The sequence below is a fragment of the Lotus japonicus genome, chromosome 3 (assembly GCF_012489685.1).
Source record: "Lotus japonicus ecotype B-129 chromosome 3, LjGifu_v1.2".
Lineage (NCBI taxonomy): Eukaryota > Viridiplantae > Streptophyta > Magnoliopsida > Fabales > Fabaceae > Lotus > Lotus japonicus.
In genome coordinates, this window is record NC_080043.1 from 15,188,808 (window position 1) to 15,199,501 (window position 10,694).

The 10,694-nt window shown below is 36.8% G+C and overlaps 1 protein-coding gene across 1 annotated transcript; it reads left to right on the plus strand.

Moving 5' to 3' along the window:
- The first annotated feature begins 1,189 nt into the window (after positions 1 to 1,189).
- Positions 1,190 to 3,067, plus strand: LOC130743661 (uncharacterized). Its single transcript, XM_057595894.1, has one exon. It carries the CDS (start codon positions 1,190 to 1,192, stop codon positions 3,065 to 3,067), a length of 1,878 nt encoding a protein of 625 aa, XP_057451877.1.
- The last annotated feature ends 7,627 nt before the right edge of the window (positions 3,068 to 10,694 follow it).

Below are 10,694 nucleotides of genomic sequence, written 5' to 3' on the forward strand. Positions count from 1 at the left end.
GTTTGTTAAGAAAAATGGCAGTGAACTCATGGTAGCTCAAATTTATGTTGATGACATCGTGTTTGGTGGCATGTCGAACCATATGGTGGAACAATTTGTTGAACAAATGAAATCTGAGTTTGAAATGAGTCTTGTAGGCGAATTAACTTACTTTCTGGGACTTCAGGTAAAACAGATGGAAGATACCTTATTCATCACACAAAGTAAGTATGCCAAGGGAATTGTTAAGAAGTTTGGTCTTGAGAATGCTGGCCATAAAAGAACACCTGCTGCAACTCATATCAAGCTTACAAAGGATGGGAAAGGTACTGATGTGGATCCTAGTTTATATAGAAGCATGATTGGAAGTCTTTTGTATCTCACTGCCAGCAGACCAGATATTACTTTTGCAGTTGGAGTTTGTGCTAGGTATCAAGCAGAACCAAAGACTAGTCATCTCATTCAAGTGAAAAGGATCATTAAGTATATCAGTGGTACAAGTGATTATGGCATTCTGTACTCTCACAACACTAATTCAGTGCTAACAGGTTACTGTGATGCGGATTGGGCTGGAAGTGCTGATGACAGGAAGAGCACTTCAGGTGGATGTTTCTTTCTTGGAAACAATCTAATCTCTTGGTTTAGTAAAAAGCAAAATTGTGTCTCTCTCTCTACGGCAGAAGCGGAATATATAGCTGCTGGAAGCAGTTGCACTCAGTTGTTGTGGATGAAACAAATGTTAAAGGAGTATAATGTGCAACAAAATGTTATGACATTGTTTTGTGACAATCTAAGTGCTATCAACATATCTAAAAATCCAATTCAGCACAGCAGAACAAAACATATTGACATTCGTCATCATTTCATCAGGGAGTTAGTTGAAGATGGCACTGTTACTCTGGAACATGTCTCAACTGAGAAGCAGTTAGCAGATATTTTTACCAAAGCTCTGGATGCCACACAGTTTGAAAAATTGAGGCAGTTATTGGGTATCTGTTTATTTGAGGAACTATAGCAATTAAAGGGATTTTTGTGTGTCAACGGCTATTTTGTCATTACTTCTGAGACACGCTTAATCAGGAATTTCCATTGTTTCTTGATAATCTCTCCTGCAACTTCCACTGTGCAACTTCAAATCTCTGAAACTCACTCCAAAACCGTCCATCCTTTTCTTGAAGACCCGTGTTTCTTTCTTTGTGTCCTCTTCACCATGAGTCAAGATTCTAGCAAGAAACTCACTCCTGAGATGAATGCTTACGGGGTAAAGGTATTGGGTTTGAAATCCAAAACCCCAAAATCTTCAAAGGTTTCAAAATCCTCTCCTCATACCTCTGAAATCGCAATTGCTCAAGGTATTCCTCAACCATCGTCTGATCCGAGTAAGATGAAAGGGAAAAAGGCTCGATCCAAGTCAGATGCGTCCAAAGCAAAGAAGAAGATGGTAACGAGAAGCTCTGAGGCAACCCAGCAAGTAAATTTCGAGGCTGAAATCAACTCAAGTACAGGTGATGATGTTGCTGATTTTCGTATCACTGAAGTGTTGGACACGCCTCTCAAGGAAGTTTTACATGCAAATGTAGATCCAATTGTTCCATCACCAAGCAACAACCAATCAAGCCACGGTGTTGATACTGATTGCAACAAGGATTCTGATCATCTTGAGGAAGAGGTAATGGTTCCCATCTCTACTCCCTCTGTTGATAAAGATATGCATGTCGAGGATGTTCAGAATGTCATTGAGAACTCAGAATCTAATGAGGTGTTGCTCAACACCCTTGGTGCTTCTGCTTCTGTTGCTTCAAAGAGGAAAAAGATGACTGTTGTTCGTAAGTACTCTACGCGTTCCTCTGGCAAGAAGTTAGGTTTGGGTTTGAGTGAAAACAAGAAGCGCAAGAAGGTCATTATTCTTGATGATGATACTCCTGTTGTCCAGAATGTCAAGAGAAAGGTTCACAAAGACCATGCTGCTCCTGTTGTTGATGAGACTCCAATTGAGGAGTTGGATAAGTCAGATACTGGTCCTGCTGCTCAGAAGCGTAAGATTGGGAAACGAATTCCAGAAAATGTGCCTGCTGCTCCTTTGGATAATATTTCTTTTCACTCTGAAGAGAGTGTTGGTAAGTGGAAGTATGTTTATCAGCGCAGGATTGCTCAAGAGAGGGAATTGACTGGTGAGATTCTGCATTGTCAAGAAATCATGAAACTTCTTGAGGCTGCTGGGTTATTGAAAACTGTTACTGAGATAGGTGGCTGCTATGACAAGTTGGTGAGAGAATTTATTGTGAATGTGACTACAAATTGCACTGTTTCTGGGCATCCTGAGTTCAGGAAAGTTTTTGTGCGTGGTAAGTGTGTCCATTTTTCACCTGAGATCATTAACCAGTATTTGGGAAGGAGCACTGTTGCCACAGGAAATAAAGAGCTGTCATTGAGTGCTATCACTGAAGAACTCACGGCTGGTCAGAATATGGTATGGCCTGCTAAAGGATTGTTGTCTTCTACTTATTTGAGTGTGAAATATGCTATCTTGAATCGCATTGGTGCTGCAAATTGGGCTCCTACTACACATAGCTCAGATGTTTCTTCAGGTTTGGCCAAATTAATTTATCTGGTTGGAACTCAAACTCAGTTTGATTTTGGTGAATATGTCTTTGCTCAAACTATGAAGCATGCTGAAACTTTTGCTGTCAGGCTTCCTATTGGTTTTCCTTGTTTAATTTGTGGGATTATTTTAAGTCAACATCCTCAAATTCTCCTTGATGATGAGGTTCCTAGCAAGAAAGCTAGTCTTCTCACTATTGATTCCAGGCTGCTAGCTGGTGCCCATGTTTCTGATGTTGCTGATTTGGCTGAGATGACTCAGGGGGAGGGTACTTCCTCTCAGAAGACTCCTGAGACTCCTATTGCTGCGCTTATTGCGGTGTCTAAGATGCTTCAGGACACAATTACTAGTTGTACATTGAGGAAGAAGAATGTGGACACTCTCATTCTGCAGTTGACTAAAGGCAAGAGGCCTCTTGAAGACAATGCTGCTGATGTTCAAGATGCTGCTGGTACTTCTGATGATGACACTTCTGCTAGTGCTTAGTGTATTTGTTCCTTCTTCATTCAATCTGGTTGTAATATTTTGTTGGCTTCTGCTGACTCTCTGCACCCTTTGACAAATTCTGCTAATAAGGGGGAGAATGGTGTTGAGTGTTTTTGTTATTCAGACTAAGTATGGTATTGGTATTCCGACTCAGTAGTGTGTTCAGTTCATCATATGCTGTGTGCGGTTTTGTGTTAATGGATGAGTATGGTTGTTTTTGCATTGTTTGGCTTTCTAATCATGTTTTAGCAAAAATTTGCCAAAGGGGGAGATTGTAGTTCTTTTGATTGGCTGCATTTTGCTCAAACCATGATGTGCAACCATATGTTCCAACATCTGGAGCAACATGGTGGAATTACATTTGTTGCTTGTTCAGTCGTTAAAGTCAAGCTTGTTGTGAGGTTGCTAACTGTATGGTGATTCAGAAGTTTTTTATCCTATGCTGTGCGTTTTATCTTCTGAAGGCGTGTTTGTTTTAATCTTGGCTGAAGTAACAAGATTAATATCGTGTGAACCAAGTATATCTCAAAGTTTGAATTTAAACTTACTTGGTTCTGTTATTTTATTCTGGTAAGAGTTGATTCCTTGAAGATTCTTTCCAGAAGTGCTGTTGTGGACTCTATGACGTTCGGCCCATTGAAGATCCAAGCCTCACGTGAACGTCTATATAAAGGAGTTTATAAACCCTAGCAAAATAGGGATTCTGAGCGTGATATACTGATCTTAGGGTTTATTATTTGAGTCCTCTTGTGAGTGTTGTACCAACTTAGTGCTTTAGTTCATCAAAGTACTGAGTTGAATTTGTTTAGTTGAGTTGTAATCTCATCAAACTGTTTTTGATAAACATGTCTTGATCACTGTGGCAGTGATTGTTAGGAGTTAGAGAAAGTTTTCTCATAGCTTAGAGGAGAAGGGCTAAGCTTGATTCACTTGTGTAATAGTGGTGAACATATAAGAGGCTCTATACTAAGGGGGAGTACTTAGGTATAGGAGGGACTTTTATGTGACCTGAGAACTATTATTTGATAGTGAATTGACTCCTGGATTGGTATCCTCCAGACGTAGGTGATGTTCACCGAACTGGGTTAACAACTCCTTGTGTTTTAACTGTTTGTTTATTTTTGATACTCTGATTGTGTTTTGTTGTGCTACACGTTGTTGCAACATTGTGTATCACATCTGTCCTAGGTGAATACGAATTTCAATATGGTCTATTAGTTCAAGTATAAATGTTTGTAAGCTATCAATGCAAAATTGCAACTCACTATGAAGAAATTTGTCATATCTTTTGTTTGCATGTGTGTTCTATATTTTTCCTATATCTCCACTATATTCTTAACATGTTATCAAGAGCTTCATTGATCTTTGAGAGTCTGTTAGTGTGTGAAAACCATAGTGAACAACCCATACAAACTCGACAAGTGATACTCATAAACTAATATGACTTCCAACATTAGTAATTTTCCTACACCTATGATGTTTTTTTAGATAAAACGATGAGTTGAAGATGTGAAGGTAAAATCTATTTAAGAGCACCAAATTTTTGGGAAGTAGTAGCAGATGAAAGCAATTCACCAGCTGTATCGAAGATCCTAACAATTATCAATTAAAATTTCACAATGAAAAATTTGTCAAGGAAGGAAGAGTCCTTAGTAGTTAGGTACTAATGACTTAGTGACTCTATGTATTAGTAAATGCCCATTTTTGTTGTTACAAATTTTTGGTTTTGAAATCCTTCATATGGTCAATTAGTTAATGTATATATGTTTGTATGCAAACAATGAAAAATTGGAACAGTCTATAAAGAAGTTTTTCATATCCTTTCTTTGTTTGTAAGGTAGTTGCATGTATGTTCTATGTTTTGCCTTGTGTCCCCTATTAACATGGTATTAAGAGTTTCATTGATATTTTAGGGTCCGCTTTGTGTGGAATTCATAGTGAACAACCCATACAGACCCAAGAGGCAATACTCATCAATTAATATGGCTTCCAACAATAGTCAATTTCATGCAACTCCAATGTCTTTTAGGGAAAACTATGAGTTGTGGGTTAAAACTCATTTAAGAGCACAAATTTTTGTGGAAGTGGTAGCTAATGGAAGCAATTCAGCCTCTCTACCGAAGAACCCAGCAATGCATCAAATAAGAGTTCATGATGAAAATATTTTCATGAACGGAAGAGTTCTCAGTAGTTAGGTAATAATGACTTAGTGACTCTATGTATTGGTAAATTCTAATTTTTGTAAGACTCTATGTATGGTCTATTAGTTCATGCATAAATGTCTGTAAGCAATCAATGAAAAACTTACAACAGTCTATCAAGAGCTTTATTGATCTTTTAGGGTCAATTAGTCTGTGAAAATCATAGTAAACAACCGATACAAAATCGAAAAGTAATACTCATCAACTAATATGGCTTCCAACACTAGTCCCTTTGTTGCACCTCTAATGTATTTTAGATAAAACAGAGTTGTGGGCTGCGGAGATAAAACCTATTTAAGAGCACCAAATTTGTTGGGAAGTGGTAGCAGATGAAAGCAATTCAACCCCTCTACCGAAGAACCTAACAATTATCAATTAAAATTTCTCAATGAAAAAAATTTCAAGGAAGTAAGAGTTCTTAGTAGTTAGGCACTAATGACTTAGTGGCTCTATGTATTGATAAATGCTAATTTTTGTTGTTACAAACTTTTGGTTTTTGAGACCATTCATATGGTATATTCGTTCATGTATAAATGTTTGTGTGCTATCAATGAAAAGGTGACAGTCTATGAAGAATTTTGTCATATCCTTTGTTTGTTTTTAAGTTAGTTGCATGTATTTTTTATGTTTTCCCTTTGTCTGCCTTATTTTCTTAACAAAGTATCAAGAGCTTCATCAATATTTAGGGTTTTTTGTGTGTGTGGAATCCATAGTGAACAACTCGTACAAACCCAAAAAACAATACTCATAAACTAATATGGCTTCCAACAATAGTCATTTTCATGCACCTACTATCTTTTTTTAGGAAAAACTATGAGTTGTGGGTTGCAAAGTTAAAACTTATGTAAGAGCTCAATTTTTTTGGATGTGGTAGCTAATTGAAGCAACTCAGCCTCTCTACCGAAGAATCCAACAATGCATCAAATAAGATTTAACGATAAAAAAGTTTTCATGGAAGGAAGAGTCCTTAGTAGTTAGGTACTAATGACTTAGTGACTCTATGTACTGGTAAATTCTAATTTTTGTTCTTGCAAACATTTTGTTTTTAAGACCCTTCGTATGGTCTATTAATTCATGTATTAATCTTTGTAAGTTATCAATGAAAAAACTGTAACAGTCTATGAAGAAGTTTCTCATGTCCTCTCTTTATTTGTATGTTAGTTGTTGAGATACATGAAAACATTGAGGAGAAGTCGTTTGTTTCTTCTTACTAGTTAGAAATCAACATAAAATGAGTTTAGCTCAGTAGCAGTGGATGTCCAAATCATATGACGTATGATGCCTACATTTTCAGGGAACTTGATCAGTCCCACTTATCAAGTCATCATTGGTAATGGTGAAAGCTTTGATGTCAAAGTATAAGAAGTTGTTGTTTTTTGTACTCCTTCAGGTAAAAACTACATTTATGATGTTTTATTAGTTCTTCAATTAAATCCAAGAGTGTTGAGTGTGAGATAAATTCTGGAAAAATATTATCCATTACACTTTGAAGACATGAAATGCATAATATTAGATCATATTGGTGTTGAACTAATGTCTGTCAAAATGAGAGAAAAAGGGTGTCCTTTGGAGCGGCAACATACTACAACGCAAGCTTTTCCGAGTGATGTAGATGATTCTTCTTTGTAGCATAGAAGGCTTGACCATTATATGTTGTCTATTTTGAAGAACACGCGTTCAAATTCTTTAGTTGAAAACTTACCAGTTGTTGAAGATAACGGTAATTTGTCTGATAGTTGTTAGTTTGGTAAGAAATCTAAATTGCCATTCCCTATTGAAGCAAGTTGGAGAGCCATTAAAATATGTCAGCTTATACACAATGATTTATGTGGACTAATGAGCAACCATCTTTAAATGGAAACAAGTATTTTTATAATTTGTAGATGATTTTTCATGTTGTATTGGGTATTCTTTTTAACGCAAAATTAAGAGATGTTTACTATTTTCAAAAAGTTCTGACCTATGGTTGGAAATGAGGCAGGATGACAAATTCAAAAGCTCATATAATAACAAAACTAAGTACATAGCAAGGGAGTTTGAAAAATTTTGTGAACAAGCTGGAATTCAACATCATTAACTATTCTATATACTCCTGAACAAAATGGAGTGAGTGAGAGGACAAATATGATAGTTATGGAGATGTTCAGGTGTTTGATTTATGAGAAAAGGACTTTCAAAAACCTTTTGGACTAAGATTGAAAATAGCTCAATATACTTGTTAAATATGTTGTCTATCAATGCCTTAAAGGGAAAACACCCTTTGAAATATGGTGTGAAAGAAAGCCTTTGGTGTTTCCCTTCCCTTCATCATGTTTGCATCCAATTGTATACAAGTGGCTCACTAACATCAGCTACATTACCAAAATTTCTCTCATTCAAGGTGGGATCATCCTCAAATACCAAATCATCTTCATCTTTAGCTTCAACATCCTCACCATATGCAATTTGTTACACCAGCCAGTCATTGCTGTCATCAATATCATCTAGTAGAATTGCATCAGTCACATCAGAACAATCAAAGTGATGGGCATGAGCTTGTAGCTTTGGATGCTCAAGCATAGTCTTATTCTTTGAATGAATTTATGCAATTTAAAAGGAATGATGTAAGTTATTTAGTTTCATTTTCCACGATAAAACATAAATTCAAATCATGATTCTCTAATTTCACTTACATGCTAAAAATACTCCAGTTACGCTCACATCCTAATGAACTACAAGTCAAGCTCAACACTTCAATTCCAAGCTTTTAGATATGTGGATTTATTGTTCCATAGTTCCTCCTCCACACATCTACACTGCAATGCAACATCTTATTAGTGCACATAATGTACTTAAATGTATTAAAAGTTTAATTCAATTTCACTTACTAGAAGTTTGCTAAGGAACGGTTCCTTATTTTCAGCAGCATTGGAGCTTGCTGACCTGTCCAATTGGTTCCTTAAAATTAAATTAAATTTTCTTGTTCAATGAACTCTACTTTATGGTTCCTTAGCTTAAATATTATTAATTTCTCTCACTTGCATCTCAACCGATTTCAGAGGGAAGCAACAAAACACAAGCAGAACACAACAAGATGAGTAAAAATGATTTCCATAAACAATATGAACCGAACATAAATTTTTTAATATTCCAAAACACAATGAATGATCTCTTTAAATTATATTGTTATAAATATTAATTAAATTAATTTTTTGTTGGAATATTATTTAATATTAAATATTAAATTTAAATTAGGTGCAAAAAATATTATAAATATATGTGGTATGGTGGAACCCGAGTAATAGTAAAATAAAAACCCATGGTTGGAGCAAAATCTGCTTGAGTTCCTTATGAGCTCCTTAAATCTTATCTGACATTACGAACTCACAAGAATAATATGAAATAATGTTTAAAAAACTAATATAAGAGAAGGGGTTGGAGATGCTATTATGGTCAAATCACACAGAGATTTTGATTTGACTTGTCCATTTGTTGAAAGATTTATTCTAGAGCATTGCTATTTTGCATGACCATGATGGCACACGACCAAGCACACCTTGGTTTATACAGTAACTGTTCATAATTTTTGAAAAATATAATAAAATAGAAACAATGAATTCAAAACAAAAAAAAATCATTGGTCGTGCAGAGTCGTGCCAGTAATGGGTCATGTGTTTCAGCATTACTGTTTATGAACATTTATATTTTGTACGACCATGATGGCACACGACCAAGCACACCTCTGTTTATACATTAACCGTTCATAATTTTTAAAAAATATAATAAAATAGAAACAATGAATTTAAAACAGAAAATCATCGATCGTGCAGAGTCGTGCCAGTAATGGGTTATGTGTTTTAGCAATTTATTCATGAACATTGCTATTTTACACGACCATGATGGCACACGACCAAGCACACCTCCGTTTATACAATAATCGTTCATAATTTTTGAAAAAAATATAATAAAATAGAAAAAATGAATTCAAAACAGAAAATCATTGGACGTGCAAAGTCGTGCCAGTAATGGGTCGTATGTTTCAGCATTAATTTTATGAGCATTGCTATTTTGCACGACCATGATGGTACACAAACAAGGTTCAATACAGGACACAATGGTGCCCACTAGGGTGGGGAAGTAACAAACTGGTCCACCGATGGACCAGCCATTCTGACCTGCTCTTCCAAGTTTGTGGGTTTAGGTGTACTCTTTCATGTATTTGCAAATAAGGGCTTTGTAGTTTCCCAAAATAATAATTCCCCCAGATGCAAAACCAAACCCAATACACCCAATACTGAGGGAATAAGACCCAAGAACAATTACCGTAAACCGAGTCCTCACTTCCGAGTACTCTCCACTGTTCGCTCTCCATTGTGGCGCATCTGGGAAGAATCTGGTCTGTAACCTGGCGAATCTCTATAACCTGTAGACAATCTCGGCCGTTGTCTTTTGTACGGGAAAGTCAATCACGATCTCTCACAGCCATCACAGAGCTCAAGGCCACCTTGCCTCACCACACCGCGCCGCCGATCTAGCCACATGCACCACCGCGTCTAGCTGCTCACGGGACACTCACCACATCGCTGCAGCACCGTGCCTCACCGCTTTGTCCGCCTCAAACGCACTGGTTGTCGTGACTGTCATCGTCGTGCCGCGCCGCCACTATAACACCAAACCGATTGTTCCTTGTCCACATCTCTTTCTCCATTTGCCGAATAATGTTACTCACACACCTCTCTTTTGAGGTGTGTGAGGTGGAATGATGAGAGAGATAGGAAGAAAAGAAAAAGTAAGGGAGAGAAAGTATGAGATGTGATAGATGGTAAGAGGAGAGAGATAGAAACAAAAAGAGGTGGAAATGAAGTGTTTTAAAAATGAGGTGTGTATATATCATTACTCCATTGAACAGTAAAATGTTTATTAATCAAAAAATTAGAAAGTGCAAAGAGATGAAGACACACGTAGAAGTAGAGTATTTAGTGGCTCTTAGATTGGAACTCAGTCTCTAATGCTTACGAAGAAGGTGATAAGGATGAACAATGTCCAATTTCTTAGAAGTTCTGTTACTGCAATGCGGAGAAAGAATCAGTGGAGACTCACAGATTTTTTTCAATAAACGAAATGGAGAAGGGAAAGGGGAAAGGGGACAGGAATCAATGTCAGCAGGGGAGGTATGGAAGAAGGGAAGGGTAGGGCCTACTCAAGTCACTTAATATGACATCATGCTTATACTGATACAAAGGTACAGTTCAAGGGTGCTTTAGCAGTTTTTCAAAATTATAAAAGTAATGCCTTCTTGACCGGAGTGCCAGGTTCAAGGTTCTTCATCTTGACCACAGATTTAAAATATTATTATATCTATGGTAAAGAACAGTGGTCCATCGATGGACCAAAGTGCTACCTGCCCACCCTAGTGGGCACCCACAAAATTAATGGGCTTAGACCAC

What these genes read in the sequence shown, in the direction of transcription:
- LOC130743661 (XM_057595894.1), top strand. Translation starts at nt 1,190, where the DNA reads ATGAGTCAAGATTCTAGCAAGAAACTCACTCCTGAGATGAATGCTTAC.